Below are 16,928 nucleotides of genomic sequence, written 5' to 3'. Positions count from 1 at the left end.
GTACTCCTCACCTGGTTGCCGCCACACACGCTTTACACCATCTGAACCAAATAAGTTTATCTTTGTCTCATCAGACCACAGGACATGGTTCCAGTAATCCATGTCCTTAGTCTGCTTGTCTTCAGCAAACAGTTTGCGGGCTTTCTTGTGCATCATCTTTAGAAGAGGCTTCCTTCTGGGACGACAGCCATGCAGACCAATTTGATGCAGTGTGCGGCATATGGTATGAGCACTGACAGGCTGACCCCCCCCACCCCTTCAACCTCTGCAGCAATGCTGGCAGCACTCATATGTCTGTTTCCCAAAGACAACCTCTGGATATGAAGCTGAGCATGTGCACGCAACTTCTTTGGTCGACCATGGCGAGGCCTGTTCTAAGTGGAACCTGTCCTGTTAAACAGCTGTATGGTCTTGGCCACCGTGCTGCAGCTCAGTGTCAGGGTCTTGGCAATCTTCTTATAGCCTAGGCCATCTTTATGTAGAGCAACAATTCTTTTTTTCAGATCCTCAGAGAGTTCTTTGCCATGAGGTGCCATGTTGAACTTCTAGTGACCAGTATGAGGGAGTATGAGCGCGATGACACCAAATTTAACACACCTGCTCCCCATTCACACCTGAGACTTTGTAACACTAACAAGTCACATGACACCGGGGAGGGAAAATGGCTACTTGGGCCCAATTTGGACATTTTCACTTAGGGGTGTACTCACTTTTGTTTCCAGCGGTTTAGACATTAATGGCTGTGTGTTGAGTTATTTTGAGGGGACAGCAAATTTACACTGTTACACAAGGTGTACACTCACTACTTTACATTGTAGCAAAGTGTCATTTATTCAGTGTTGTCAAATGAAAAGATATAATCAAATATTTACAAAAATGTGAGGGGTGTACTCACTTTTGTGAGATACTGTAAGTGCTCTCACACCAACCGGTCATTATGAAAAGTACGCGCTCTGTGTTCTTGTGCCAGTTGTTACCAAGCCTTGTATTTAGTCTTAGTCTCTTCGGGTCTGATCTCATTTAGCCCCGTTTTTGCTGATCGTACATCGCCTGACCTTCTCTGGTCTTGTTTTTGTCCGTTTTGGATCTGTCTGCAAGCTTGATAAATAAAGCTTTTGTTTACCTGAACCTGTGTCGTATCTGACGCCTGACAGTAAAAAACCCTCCTGCTGCTCAGGTAAGCAAAATGAGCCTGATCGTATAGGGGCACTGTAGTCCAGTGTTTTATGTTCTGGCCAATATCTCCTGGACCATAAGACTTGCAGTCAAATTTTCACTCATTCTTGGGCAAACAAAGTTGGTGTTTGGATTATTACTCCACCAACTTAAGGCTGTTCTGGAATCGCCATTTTATGGTAAATAAATGTGCTATGTAGTGAGATAACAGTCTCATTGCATATTTCTGCCTGAATTGGTGTTTGTGACTATTTATTATTATTATTATTATTATTATTGTTTATTATTTTTATTTTGCATCAAAATCATTGCTTGAAGGTGTGAGTGGAATGTTCAAGGTGAGGGGTAAAGAAAAAATTCAGATCTGAGTGTAATGATGTGAACAGTGTAATTATGGGGTATTGAAGAGTTTGGGATAAGAGTAAAGCTGTGTAATAATCAGAAACAGTAAGAATATGAATGTAGTAATAATGGGGTTGGAGGGAAAAATATTAGTAATGAATAGAGTAATAAATGGGATAGTATTAATGTAAACAGAATAATAATGTGAACAGAGTAGTGTACTAAGAGTAATAATGTGTTCAGTGTAATAATGTACTGAGACTAATAATGTTCTCAGTGTAATAATTCATGGGGATGTGTGCACTGTTTGTCTTCACTCCAGGCATTTGGCTTCATGTCTCGAGTGGCTCTGCAGGCGGAGAAGATGAACCATCATCCGGAGTGGTTCAATGTTTATAATAAGGTAATAACTTCCACTGAGCGCCGCTCTGTCACCCTGCGGCAGGCGTTTATAAAGCCTCAGTCAGTGTTTAACATGAGCGGTGCGTTGAGTTGAGCCAAGAGGCCCCACGCACCGCTGCCAAGCTTTCAATATGTCCGCACTGACACAAATCACACTAACGCTGATAGCTCAGAACAATGAGAAACTGAGAAGATCCTGTGTTTTATGGTGGAATCTGTTTGTTTTTTTATTGTGTGTGTATGAAGAAAGTAGCCGTGGTTTTGGACTAACAGGCTCGAAAGCCAGCAGAAGGCTCTGTGTTAGCGACGGTGCTTCTGCTGCACTGTGAGGAATTCCACCATTAATCCTCTTTATGAAAGGCTTCAGGCTCTCACTCTACTGCTTTCCACTGAGTGTGTGTGTGTGGGCACGTGTTTTCCCTCACAGTTGAATCTCTTGTTGTTTTTCAGGTCCAGGTCACATTAACGACACACGACTGCGGAGGCCTGTCGAAGAAGGACATTCGTCTCGCCAAATTCATCGATAAAGTCATTCTGACGATGTAATGCTTTAAAATGGTGTCGCTTCTCTGGATGAGTGAGTGTTTTGTGCTGAGCTCAGACTCTCAATGAGCGCTGGACTGATCTGGGACTTGCTGTAAATATAGAGGCTTAAAAAGTTTTCCCATTATTGTAAACAAATCTTAAATAAAGCACATGAATATAATTATTATTGTCATTACTCCACAAGGCTGAAAAGCATAAAAATAACGAATAACTCTACAATTACAGAGTATACAGGACACGATATGACCAACTAGAAAATAGATAATACTAGAAAATGACAAAGTGTGATGATGTGGGACTTATTTGTGTGTGAGGAAATTGGGTGTGAGTTGCTATGGGCCGGAGTGGTTAAGTAACTGGACAGCGACTGGAGAAGATGTGCTGGTCATCACAGCCGATGACCTTCTCAGCCGAGTGGAGCGCGAGCTGCAGTCTGGTCCTGCAGAGGGGAAGCACACTGTGATGGAGGAGGTGAGCACACGCTCTGTAATGGCTCAGTAAAATCTTCTCAGGACAGGGTGAGAAATACTGAGCTTCCTGAGCTGGTGTGAGGATTTCTTGAGGATGGTGGTGATGTCATCTCATTTCAGTGAGTTGGTGATGGAGATCTCCAGGAACCTCAAAGACCCAACTTTGGACACAGCTGAGGTATAGATTGTCGCAGGTTGGCAGGCAGAGTGATGCTCGCGGAAATCAATCAGCAGTTCAACCGTCCTGGCAGCATTAAGCTGAAGGTTGTTATGGACACACTTCACTTCTACAGGTAACCTCATCGCTACAGTCGTGTCATCCGCAATCTTCAGTATATTGATGGATCTCTGTTGTAGTGAGAGAACACTGAGGTACTCCTGTGCTGGTTGTCATGGGGTCTGAGAACTTCACATAATGTTTCCTTCCTGGCAGAAAATTGGTGATCCACTGATAGGTGTTGGAGTGTATATTCAGCTGGATGGGATTGCTGTGGTGTAGCTCAGGAACAACAGTGTTGATGATGGTGATCAATGCATATGTGCTCAGCGTTCTCAGTTCTTGTTATTGGTTAAAGGAACCCTGCACTTGCGATGCTGTTTAAGCTACTGAACACAGGCAGTGTTTATAAAACGTGTGTGTATGTGTTTGTGTGTGTGTGTGTGTGTGTGTGTGTGTGTGTGTGTGTGATGTGAGCACAAATCTAATTATTTATGTCTTAAACATCTAAATTGTGGCTGAAACCTTAAAGAAAAATGCAGCCAACATTGAGCTCATCACAGAGGAAAATGAAACGTGCATAAATATAAACGCTCGCTGCCATGAGAGAGCATTCTGTCTGACAGCCCATGCTTATTTTCATCTTAGACATAATTGTAAAAAGACCAAATGTGAACTGTGTGTTCTGATTAAAGTCCCATTTATCTCTGCTTTCATTTATGGCCTTTATTAATTTAATGACAAACAGTAATTGATCCAGGACTCTTCTCAACTTGGGAGAAAGTAACTGGCCTAAATGCTAAGATGAAACAATTGATCCAGAATCAGGTGGAAAATATTAAGAGTGTTGAATAGTGAGTTTAGGCTTGTTGTCATGGTTACAGGAGCATTGGTTTAGAGAGAACTGGATCTACATTAATGCTGAAATAAGACAATAACACACTTGTCAGCTAAACAGAGACGAGTGTTTAATGTGGCCATATATATAATATATAATCTGACTGTGATATGTTATCACTGTGTGTCGGGACTGATAAACTACTTTACAGAATTTACATACTTTGTGTGTGAGAGAGAGAGAGAGACTGACTACAGAGTCATGATTACCATTCATTATGTATCATTTATTTTAATTTTAAATATTAATAGTTTCCTGCCTGATGTTACACAGTCATTATTTTGAATTCGGCTTTAGTGATCATCTAAAATGCAGCAATTTGGTAATTGAGTGTTTCGGGTTTGTCCCATGTGTTGTTGAGTAACTCACAGGCATGTAATTATGTATATAGTTCTAATTATTTTAATTAATATATGTCCACAATTATGTAGTTATAATTATAAGCAGAGTTATAATTATGTACGTAAGTGGTTATACGCTCAAAAATATAACTCATTGGATGAACACAATTTCAACCCATAAATTTATTCATGCAATGAAATGTAATTGAGTTGGTCTAACTTAATTTGATCAAATACATTATAAATTAAATGGATACATTTATAAAGTGAAAGTTTTTTATGCTTATTGAAAAATGTTTTGTGGATGGACGAGACCGAAATAGAATTTTTTATTTAAATGAGAAGCGCTATGTTTGGAGAAAGGAAAACACTGCATTCCAGCATAAGAACCTTATCCCATCTGTGAAACATGATGGTGGTAGTATCATGGTTTGGCCAGGACGACTTGCCATCATTGATGGAACAGTTAGTTCTGAATTATACCAGCGAATTCTAGATGAAAATGTCAGGACAACTGTCAATGAACTGAATCTGAAGAGAAAGTGGGTCATGCAGTGTGCCTAAACAACGAGCCTAAACACACAAGTTGTTCTATCAAAGAATAGTTAAAGAAGAATAAAGTTAATGTTTTGGAATGGCCAAGTCAAAGTCCTGACCTTAATCCAATAGAAATGTTGTGGAAGAACCTGAAGCAAGCAGTTCATTTGAGGAAACCCACCAACATCCCAGAGTTGAAGCTGTTCTGTACTGAGGAACGGGCTAAAATTCCTCCAAGCCGATGTGTAGGACTGATCAACAGTTACCCCAAAAGTTTATCTGCAGTTATTGCAGCACAAGGGGCTCACACCACATACTGAAAGCCAAGGTGCACATACTTTTACCCCTCACAGATATGTTAAATTGGATAATTTTCCTCAATAAATAAATGACCAAGTATAATATTTTTTGTCTCACCTGTTTAATTGGGTTCTCTTTATCTACTTTTAGAACTTGTGTGAAAATCTGATGAGGTTTTAAAGGTCATATTTATGCAGGAATCTAGAAAATTCTAAAGGGTACACAAATTGTCCAGCACTGCTGTACACGTATGGCCTAATGACTTGTGTAACTTGAAACAGACTAGATTTATCAGGTTACTCCATGTGCTAAATGTGCATGGGCAATCTGTGTAACCGCCCCTGAAACACACTGCCTAAAATGCTGCAGAAACAAATACCTGATAACTAGATGCAATTTGCATTCTTTACACTGCCACATTCACAATCCTAAAAAGAAGAATAAAAAGTATTATTAGATACCATATTTAACAAATGACATAAGTAAATCACATTATTTGATTAAATATGACTTACTATCACTAGGAGGTCGTCACATTCACTTGGTGACATTCATCAAACTGTGAAAGAGAAGATTTGTATTAGGAGTGGGAACAAGTACTTGCTTTTGTTTACATGGTTCTATTTTCCCCAACTCTATATTCACATAATATAACACACTTTACACTTCTTTAAGTAATTAAACTGATTTCAGATTAATTTAAAAGGTTTATTTGGTTTATTTATTGGTTTATTTGTCTGCTCAATATTAAACAGGGGATTGGAATAGGGAGAAAACACTTAAAGCTTTTTTTTTTTTTTGCCTTTCATGTGTATTTATCTGTTTTTAATATATTTTACATACTGTCCAACTGTTTTTGAATACCTTTTAATATTTTTTAAAGAAATTAAATACTATTGTGCTTGTGCATGTTGATGGTCATTTAAAAAAAACTACATTTAGATCTGGTTTATCATGTTAGTCTGTTAACTGGTGTATTGTACAGTAAACAGTACCACACTGGTCACAAGCACAACTGCAGATATATTACTAACGTTGCACATCAGTATGTTTTTTTAGCATTACTCTACATGCATTTATGGAAGAGTAGAACGTAATACATATTAGATACATTCCCCATAATGCATAGAGAAAATAAATAAAAAATTAATTAGACAAAATTTCACAGAAGACACAGATCAATCATTTTAACAACTAAGGTATTAAATTTTAATATGTTGGGTATGTGAAGTTATAAAATGGCGAGTATACCACAGAACTGTCTAAGCTAAAGTGTGCAGCACTGAGGTTGATGAGTCAAGTATCTGTCTAGCTAGCTAGTTCTGCAAGTTGGAAAAAAGTGCTGGGACAAAATACGAGGCATACTTCCTTAGACTCAAACATCTTGCCAGCCAGAAATCAATCTGTATTACTAACATTTGTTCCCTGGGCTAGCAAACTTCTGAAGTTAACTGAGTACTCCCTGACAATGCTAATTTGCACATTGTGTGAGTCTGAATTTAAGTGAAGGGACGCTTGGAACAATTCACCTCGCTTAACTATTTCTACACTGTTGCATATTTCACTCAACATTATGATATACATATTCTTTGACTTAATTCTTAACTACAACAATTCATATTTACCAACAAGAAGTATCCAAAAGCAGGATTATCAGCCACATTGGTCCTTGCAGAGCTAGGATGAGAAAATGGCGGTCACACACTGTGAGCACGATGTCTGATCCTGTCTTGCACATGCGCAAATGACACTCCCCAAATGAATTTAATTTGTATTAACCAAATTGAAATAAATCTCATAGATGACACTATTTATACATTGTTGTTGGACTAGTTAAATGTACATATGTATTACTCCTAATTGGATATGTTTAAAGAAAGTGAAACATTTTTAATGTCATGTCTTTTAAGGCCCTGAATATTTTTTTTGTCTATAGTGATACAGGTGCATCTCAAAAAATCAGAATATCGGAGAAGTATTTTTTTCCCGTAATTTAAATCAAAAAGTGGAACGTTCATATACTCTCGATTCATTAAACATAAAGTGAAATATTTCAAGCCTTTTTTGTTTTAATCTTGATGATTAAGGCTTACAGCTAATGGAAATAAATTTTAAAAAATCCAGTATCTCAAAATATAATAATAGTATAATAAGCTTCTGTATATAGTTATATATAATTCACTTGTTGTCTGCTGTGACTGTTGTATGCAAATAATTGAAATGTGATAAATGCAAATTAATTTGTATCAGCCATGACGCCACTCACATCACCACACGAATTGTTTTTCGATCTTCCTGCACAAGATGCAATGCTAAAAGTTGCCTTACTGCCTTACTGACATGCTTTATTCGCATTACTAGCTGTTGTGTAGCTCCATATTTCTCCTAAAACGCATGTACACACTCAGAGCTGTGAAACTTCTCATAGGCAATATATTTAAATAAAACTTAGGATCAGAATGTAAACACAATATTGAATAAATATAAATATGCACCGGAGTCATCTCCTACAGCTGCGCGTGCGCACACACACACCGTGTGTGTAACCGCCGTTAGTTTTACAGCTCCATTTACACTGCGTGCTTATTTCAGTCTGCCCTCTGTGTGTGTGTGTGTGTGTGTGTGTGTGTGAGAGAGAGAGAGAGAGAGATTGGCTGATTGATTGATTGATTGATTCTGTGCACTGGTGTATGATTTCCTACAGAAACACAGGCTGTGAGGATTTTAACATGTGACCCTGTTTCACCGAGAATCGGTAACCCGGGATAATGACCGAGCCACTGATGCTACTGAAGCTCAGATTTGAGTGCATCAGCAAAACATGGTTTAATTATTTTCTTTAACCAAATCAGTTTACTTAATCACAATTTGTTTTTCATCTGAATGAAGATTTTGGGACCAAAAATCAAAGGCACATGTATAATTGACACTAGGTTAATTATATTATATTGTGTCATTGTATAGGCAGTATTTATTTCTTTGTGTTGTGTGTATGCTTTATAAATATTAACCTACAGTAAATAGTTTTTAAAGATATAATCCTGGTTTATTTCAGGTGTAGTTTGTATAGGCTATAAGTAAATGATGTTAATAGATTTTCCTTATCGGGAGGACAGGCAGGTTATTCTAGTTCAGGTTAAATAAACAGTTTAATATGAGGCGTTATGAGTTTTATATCTCCTGAGTCATTAATGCTGATATGAAGCGAATTAAACCGCGATAAGGCGATAAAGTGAAGGAGCTGCCGCTCGCGCGCTCTTTTAATGAATCACAAAAACAAATTAAACTACGGATTTATAGTCCGCGTTAAAACCTCTCCGTTTATTTTATTTTAAGTAATTTTGATTATTTCAGTAAACAGTGGGATTTATATTAATACCATATGGTAAAACAGCTAATTATTAATGTCTATTGATTTTAGGATAAACCAAAATCTCAAAATAAATAAATCTAACACAGTTACAGGGAAATTTAAAAACGTTATTTAAATTCGGGAAACTGAAGTCTGAAAATCTTAGTAACTTTAAAAAACAAAACTTTTTTTAAACAAATGGCTCGTGCGATTTCATTTACAAACGTGTCGGAAATTCAGTGATTAAGAATAAAACAGTTATATTTCGGGTTATTGTATAAAATTGAAATCTATTTTCAGTACACACGTCACATTTTTAATTCAGGGTGCAGTTATTTAGGAATGAGTAGTTTTTATCATTAATCCGCGGGATTGTGAGATTCTATGTAGAAATTATGTTGTGAATGTGTTAACACTGTTTAAGATAACTAATTATAGTGCTTAATTATTACGGAACTATTTATAGGTCTTTAGCTAAAATGCATATTTCATAGCGACAATTATTTTAAAATTCATTTGTAACCATTATTTTTGTTTTATTTTCCATAAACACGTGAGGACAAATTGCAATCCACATCTGAGTACAGAGTTGTGACCTACAATTCTTCTTTACATTTCTGTACAAAACATTTTGGGGGGGTTTCACTCACAAACATGCGGTTTATATCGGATCAGTCAAATAAACAACGATAGCACAAACATTTAAAAAATAAACTCAAATAAAAACATACTGAGCTTTAAAAAGCAGGCGAAGCTACATAACTGAGAGAGAAAGAGATTAGAGTTTATATACACTCCACTAAAGCAGTCTGATTAAATGGCCCGGAAATGGCAGGATTTTTTATTGAACGAAAAAAGTTATTTTTGTTTTTGTTCAAATACATTAAACTATTTACAGAGTCGCAATGTAACATCTTCACTTTGAAATCCAAGCACGTGGATTTGATTAAGTCATTGTGCAAGTTCAGGTAAACAGGCGAGTCGCAAAATTCCATCCGAATAATACAAACAAAAAATCAACAATTAGGCCTACAGCGGATCCAGTTTTGGTCGCGCGGGAGATTTCTCCCCTTTCCTATTCTTTAGGTCTCCGTTAATCCGTTAGCTGTTGTACTGGCACGCGGATCCTCCGTATCCGAAACCGGGATGCTGTTTGGGTTTGAGTCTGAGGGTCGCGAGACCAGAGCTGCATGTGTCCCGGTAGACCCCGTATGGCGCGGGGGGCGGAGCTCCGTACGGGCACGCGGAGGAGCTCATGGCAGAATTGATAGAGGAGCCGCCGAGGCCGTTCAGGTTGCTGATGCTGTTCATGCTCGAGGCCATGCTCATGCTCATGCTCATGGAGGAAATGGAACTCGGGGACGAGAGCACAGGCTGTGACGTCAGCGGGCTCATGGAGTTAAAGAACGGGAAGTTTTTGGGCGCGAGCCCCTTGTTGGTCCAGTTGTTGTAGCTGTAGGCGGGGTACATGTCCTCATAGGGCTGCACGAGGCCACCGAACTGCGGCAGATAACCGTTTTTACACAAGTCCATCTGCTGATTCCGCTCGCGCTTACGCCACTTCGCCCGCCGGTTCTTAAACCACACCTGAGCAAATGAATAAATAAATAAATATAATTCATAATAATATCATTTAAAATTTTCATGAAATCAAGATTCTATCACCAAACAACAAACCACAAGTCGCGTATATTTATACAGCAGCACCGTCACTTCCGCTTCGGGAAATAATGATAAAACATTTAGGCTCCAGTATTGTCTACACATGGGTGTAAAAAAGATTGTCTTCATCAGCTCAATTTAATAAACACAAATATGAAACAGTTTGGGGAATAAAACAATAATATAACAATTATGTTACAATAATATCATAATATAATAAAATAACAATAACTAAAAAGAAACTAAACCGTGATCATGCATAAAAACATAAAATAGCAGTATAAGGGAGCAAACTAAATTATTATTCCTGTTAAATAGATGAAGAATTTAAAATGTGGGTTTTTTGCTGTGAAACAGAATTAAAGCAGAATTAACTGAGCGGAAATATAATATAATAATATTATAAAAGCAAAGAATCAGATATTTAATTATTTATCCAAAAAATTGACATTACATCCCACAAAAAGGAAAAAGATTGTGTTTTTCATCTATTTATTGAATGTAGGCTATATCTAGCTATAAAACAATATTAAGGTTAGATTTAGAGAATTATTTGACAGTAAATGAAAGACACACGTGTATAAATATATGGATTCAATTAGAAATGCACTTTATATTAATACAAAAATGTGTGTACTATAGAAACATATATATATATATATTACGAAATTTTTATTCTAATCTACTTATTTTTGTTATATATATATATATATATATATATATATATATATATATATATATATATATATATATATATATATATATATATAACAAAAATAAGTAGATTAGTGATATTGTAACTTTTTTTTAGATTAACTCCAGTAGGCGGGGAAATTTAAAATTTAGTACTAAACTCTCAGATGAAGCCTCACAGTGCGGATAAAAATTATTTATATTGGAATATTATGTAGACCTAGATTTATTTATGGATTAAATTCAAATATATTGAAACAGAAATGTATAAATGATCATGAATAAATATGTGATGTTTTTGTACTAAAGTGAAGGTTGGGAATTCAGAGATATGTGATAATAATTTAAAAAAAAAAATAATAATAATAATAATTCAGAAATCAAATTGAATTTGCTTATAAAAAAGTTTTAAAACAATGTTTTAAAAAACAGTCTGATACACAAAACACAGTAATACCATATATGTTTATTTTAATTCTAATCTAATGCTTATTTCAGTTTCATTTACTATTAATCTTTTGTCTCAGTTTAGTCTGTTTTATTACTTTCGTCATTATTTTTACTTACGCTGACTGACTTAAAGATGACTATTATTAGTGTTTTTGCTCAACAATCGCAGCTTGTAGAACTTCTGATATTTGATAATTGTGTGTAATTCAGATTAAAATGTAATCTCTGAAATCAGGTTATGGAAGTGTGCACGCGCGTTTGCTTTACTGGATTTTTTATTATTATGTCAAATCCGGTATTATAGTGAATTTGAGCGGTATTAAATTAAATAATAGTAAATGAAATAGTGGTGGTAAATTTTATGTATTAAAAAATTTGCAGATTACTAAAAACGTAGAAACTCTAAACTGAATCTTTTCGTTTTTTCGGCACATAAAACTAATTTAATTAATTTTGTTTTCTTTTTGTATGATTGAAGACTAAAGTTCAGTCGTATAATTGCTATATTGCGTGTATTATATTGTTTGTAATTTCTTCTCTTACCCGGACTCGCGCCTCTGTCAAATTGGTCCACACGGCGATCTCCTCGCGCGTGCTCATGTCCGGGTACCGGTTCCGCTGAAATGTGGCCTCGAGCTCCTGCAGCTGCTGGCTCGTGAAGTGTGTCCGCTGCCGCCGCTGCTTTTTCTTCTTCGGATCGTCCGGGTTTCCGTCCTCAGTGCGCTGCTCTACAGTCCTCTCCTTCTCTGCGGAATTTAGTCACAGTTCACCCAGTTTACATTTATTTTTGCGCTTAAAGAGTTTTTAACGCCCTATTTACCTTTAATGTATATAACTACGACTGTGATAATATAATTATACGTACACATCCGAAAATATGTGCACGTTTGCATTCATTTACCTTTTTACAATATTGTTAATTGTATTTGCAGATCTACATTTAATCATTTGTTTGGCAGACTGAAAAATCATAAGCAGTCTCTTTGCTATTTTAATTTGCATTTGGCATTCACAGTTTATTAATGATTTTTTTCGTATATGTGATTATTTCATTCAGTAGGAATTTTAAAATTCAGATTTAAAATGTATTTACAGTTACACCATTGTCTAAGAGTATATTACGATAGAAATTCTGACTGATTTAAAAAAAAAATTTAAAAAAAATAAATAAATAAATAAAAACCCAAGAATAAAGTTCTGGAATCCTTTAAACATTGAAAAAGGCCAAAAAAACACGCTTTATAATTCGAAGTAGATGAAATTCCGATAACCTGCAGGGGGCCAAATCAGAGTTTAAAGATTAATAAATGTTAATGTCATTGTTTATTTCTGCACATTTTTGCGGATTACACCGAACAGCCAGAACTTCGGTAACACAATCTAAAGTTACTCAGTCAGATATAGAGCTTCTGTACAATTCTGTTTTTGTTCCTCGAAGGTAAAATGGTGGCCCTAAAGGACAGACTGTGAAATGGAATGAGTTTTAAAGGTTGTCTAAGTTCCACTAAAGAGGTTCTCCAGTTCCGCTCCAGTGACAAGTGTCTGTTTAGGGTTAGGGTGCTGCTCCTTGTGTGTCTAATATTATTTAAAATTGCCCCCAAAAATTGTAAATATAACGATAAGCATGAAGTTTAAAACTAAACATGACTCCGATGTTACCTAAAACTAATTCTGAATTTAAAACTAAAAATGAACAGCACTAAGAAGAAAGAGAAGCCGAACATCTGGCCACATTCACTGCAGGCCTTTATACTTCATACCTGAAGATTACAATCATTGTTATTTTTATTAGTAGCTGTCTATCCACAACCATTTACGTTCTAAATGTAATATTCTGTAATATTTTACTAATCGTTAAAATCTAATAATGATACCGCCACAGTGCATTAACGCTCGCGCTGCCGTGATTAATTCCTCTCCCTCGCGCGCTTACCTGCAGTCTCCGTGTCCGAGGACTCGCTGCTCGTGTGCTCCAGTGTGTCGCGCGCGACGTGAGCGTGGAAAGCGGAGGCCATGTCGCGAGCTGGCGGGAGTCGCGCCGCGTCGGTGGCGATTCGATCCAAATTCATCCCACCTTCAGAAAAAGACAGCGTGTGTTAGAGCAGTGTGTGTCTCAATCAGCTGCCGCCATATTCCCGAGCAGAGAGATAGACAGAGAGAGATAGACAGATAAAGAGAGAAAGAGAGAGAGACAGTAGGTCTGATATTCCCGAGGTAAAGTCTAACACTGCGGTTTGAGTTTGCGCGAGTTTCGCTTTCCACGTACTCTCCTCCCCGGTCCCACCCTCACCACACACACACACACACACACACACACACACACACACAGAGAGAGCGAGAGGGAGAGAGAGAGAGAAAGAGACACACACACAAACACACACAGTGCTAATCTGTATTGAATAAACAGCTGCCCGCGAGGCACACACACACACACACAGGTGCAGGTTTTTCGACATTGGATTCGTTGGAGGGGTCACATTGAGGGACAACATTCAATACTGTACTATACATAAAATCTGATTTGTGCAAGTTCAGAGTAAAATGAAAAAGAGTGCACACTAATCACAACAAAGTGCACACTAATCAGAAGAGTGCACACTAATCACAACAGAGTGCACATTTATCACAACAGAGTGTACACTAATCACAACAGAGTGCACACTAATCACAACAGAGTGCACGCTAATCACAAGAGTGTACACTAATCACAACAGAGTGTACACTAATCACAACAGAGTGCACACTTATCACAACAGTGCGCACGCTTATCAAACAGAGTGCATGCTAATCATAACAGAGTGCACACTAATCACAACAGAGCACACTTATCACAACAGAGTGCACACTTATCACAACAGAGTGCACACTTATCACAACAGAGTGCACACAAATCACAAGAATGAACACTAATCACAAGAGTGCACACTTATCACAACAGAGTGCACACTTATCACAACAGAGTGCACCCTAATCACAACAGAGTGTACACTTATCACAACAGAGTGCAACCTAATCACAACAGAGTGCACACTAATCACAACAGAGTGCACACTTATCACAACAGAGTGCACACTAATCACAACAGAGTGCACCCTAATCACAACAGAGTGCACACTTATCACAACAGAGTGCCCACTAATCACAAGAGTGCACACTAATCACAAGAATGCACACTAATCACAACAGAGTGCACACTTATCAGAACAGAGTGCACACTTATCACAATAGAGTTCACTCTATGGATTTAGGACTACAGAGTGTAAACTGCTCATGAGTGCAGACTACAGATTAGAGAACACACTTTATTACGCCATAAACTCTGTGTGTAAAAAGTTTTGAGAAATTCGGTTTCCGTGCGTTTATGGAAATATTCCGGGTTTAATTTAAATCCTTAAATCAGTTTTTTTAAACAGACGGGATCACGCGGAGGTCTAACCCATGCACCCCACACAAATAAAACTTGCTATTTATAGCGTATTGTTGTGGGAGAGAGAAAAACAGGTTCTGTTTCACTTAACTGGACACAATTATTCAAGATTATCTACAGCTCTACCATAACAAGTGTGTGTTTAATAGCGCGGTTTCTGTATTTGTGTTGTATTAATTTTACACACTGTGCACACCGCGATTCTGCATTTTAATGTGAGAAATGTTGTCGCATTGTGTCTGAGTCTAATGCAGAGTAATACCGGGATGATAACTGATTCAGAAAGTCCAGGACAAAACAGAAAGCAGTACAACATTCAGGCGAATAAAATCTATTGCTAATTTTAACTATTTATTTTTTATTATTACAAAGTAAAAGCTTCGTGTTTAACCTGAAGGTCTTTATCGCATTTTAGTGTAATATATTCTCTGAACAGTGTCAGTGTGAGCGTTAATCTGTAAAATATTTTATATAAAGTTTATAAATCAGTATATAACTATAGATATAACTATTTCAGATCATTAAATCCACGGTTCAGGTTGTAATCCATCACAGAGTTCAATCTTAAAAACACGCCAGCAGCCTGCAAAATGTGTTGAGTTTTAACCTTTTACTCTCCTTTTCAAACCCTAACATTTTGATCCAGTAACTACATGAACAACACTGCATAAAGAGTGCAAATATAAATGGAATATTATGAGAAAATGTACAAATTTTCATTAAATTTTATTTAATATCATATGCGTGTCCTTAGTGTTATTAATAATATTAAAGCCAATGATGTTTGAAGTGTGCGCTGCTGAAAGACGATAAAGTGAAGATTAAAACCCTATAGCAATGTGTTAATATGCACGCAGACGAGTGTATACACATTATATATGCGTAATTAGACATTTCTGAAGTTTTTGTGACGTCACTATTTCTATATAGAAATGTTAAAAAAAACAACAACACATATTTCAGAATTCTGTATGACGGCTTTAATACTTCAGTGTGTGTTCTAACCCTGGAGTAGTACACACACTAATTAATGATGTTAGTAAGTTTAATATACAGTAGGCTACTGAAACGATTTTTTTTATCAAAAGGTTTTATATTACAGAATGAGCGCGATTAATTGTAGGATAATTATTATTTTTAAACCGGATTATGAAGGCCCGTAAATGCGAAAATTACCGGATCGGGTTAATTCGGTGATAAACAAGATGAGATCACCAGATAGTGTGTGTGTGTGTGTGTGTGTGTGTGTGTGTGTGTGTGTGTGTGTGTGTGCCTGTGTGATTTTACAGGCGCCAGACTTTTAAGGATTTGAAGCCATTTGATGAGGTTTTGTGACAGAGAGTCGGTGAGAGCTGCCTTCAGGCCTCTAAAGTATTCCTCATCATCCTCCATTAAAACCTCACACTCCATCCTGCGCTTCAGTTCCGCATCTCTCACCCTGATTCCGTTTTAATTCCTGGAGGTCAGAGGTCACGCGCTCTTTCACCGTGTTCAAATGATTACGCTAGTTTATATTAGTATGTAAAAACATTCGGCTTAATTTTGACTCCTGTTTAAAAAATGTCACTTTAACTCAGTATCGTCTGGCTCTTAGTTTAGTTTAATTTCGCCTTGTATTTCATTTTCACTTTTTTACATTCAGTAAAATAGAAACCTGAATGTTCCTCAAAACAGTCGAGCAGTTCACCTGGTCTGACTGTCATCAAATAAATAAAGTACACTTAAATTGTAAACAAGGCTCAAAGACAGGAGATACATGTATTTAACATTTAACATGTAGGCTAAATATGCACGTGCTTCTGACTCAAATAGGCTATGTAAAAATAATCTTAATATCTTTAAAAAAAATTATCGTAATTAATTGTAGTCTAATAATTAAAAAAAAACAACAACAATAAAAAATAAAAATAATAACAATGCCGATTAAAAGATTAAACTTAATTTCAGGTCCTCATAAGAACTTTTTACAGATTAACTGAAAACAAAGTAGGAGTTGTAAATATAACAGCAAAATATGCAGATTATAAAATTCTTTCTGGTGTTTAATTTTCAGAAAAATAATTATTTTATTTGCATGTTTAGTAAAGCTGAAAGCGTGTCTTACATTGCAGAATA

General features: G+C 36.7%; 2 protein-coding genes across 4 annotated transcripts in view; one reads left to right on the top strand and one right to left on the bottom strand.

Moving 5' to 3' along the window:
- The window catches only part of LOC128622340 (pterin-4-alpha-carbinolamine dehydratase 2-like), a 17,233-nt gene extending 10,070 nt beyond the window's left edge, over positions 1 to 7,163 (top strand). Inside the window, exons 3-5 of one of the 3 annotated variants that reach the window (XR_008388382.1) lie at positions 1,841 to 1,921; positions 2,371 to 2,937; positions 3,057 to 7,158. Coding sequence is in view for 2 of the 3 variants with exons in the window: in XM_053648766.1 (XP_053504741.1) it covers positions 1,841 to 1,921; positions 2,371 to 2,466 (177 nt within the window). In the remaining variant the exon portion in view is untranslated. Of the gene's footprint in view, positions 1 to 1,840; positions 1,922 to 2,370 lie in introns of all 3 variants that reach the window. The other 2 variants (XM_053648766.1, XM_053648764.1) reach the window with 2 other exon arrangements.
- Positions 7,164 to 9,410: 2,247 nt separating this feature from the next.
- pitx1 (paired-like homeodomain 1) lies at positions 9,411 to 13,651 on the bottom strand. The gene is made up of 3 exons (XM_053648763.1): positions 13,320 to 13,651; positions 11,930 to 12,132; positions 9,411 to 10,168 (listed from the first exon to the last, which is right to left on the bottom strand). Exons 1-3 carry the CDS (start codon positions 13,453 to 13,455, stop codon positions 9,683 to 9,685), a joined length of 825 nt encoding a protein of 274 aa, XP_053504738.1. The 5' UTR covers positions 13,456 to 13,651; the 3' UTR covers positions 9,411 to 9,682.
- Positions 13,652 to 16,928: the final 3,277 nt, after the last annotated feature.

The sequence above is a fragment of the Ictalurus furcatus genome, chromosome 18, assembly GCF_023375685.1.
Source record: "Ictalurus furcatus strain D&B chromosome 18, Billie_1.0, whole genome shotgun sequence".
Classification (NCBI taxonomy): Eukaryota; Metazoa; Chordata; class Actinopteri; order Siluriformes; family Ictaluridae; genus Ictalurus; species Ictalurus furcatus.
This window is presented reverse-complemented; position numbering and strand designations above follow the sequence as displayed.

Excerpts from the sequence above, each read along its gene's own strand:
- pitx1 (XM_053648763.1), bottom strand. The coding sequence starts at position 13,455 with ATGAATTTGGATCGAATCGCCACCGACGCGGCGCGACTCCCGCCAGCT. Across the intron at positions 12,133-13,319 it reads CTCGGACACGGAGACTGCAG|AGAAGGAGAGGACTGTAGAG; the intron begins GTAAGCGCGCGA and ends TAAATTCCGCAG. Across the intron at positions 10,169-11,929 it reads TGACAGAGGCGCGAGTCCGG|GTGTGGTTTAAGAACCGGCG; the intron begins GTAAGAGAAGAA and ends TCATTTGCTCAG.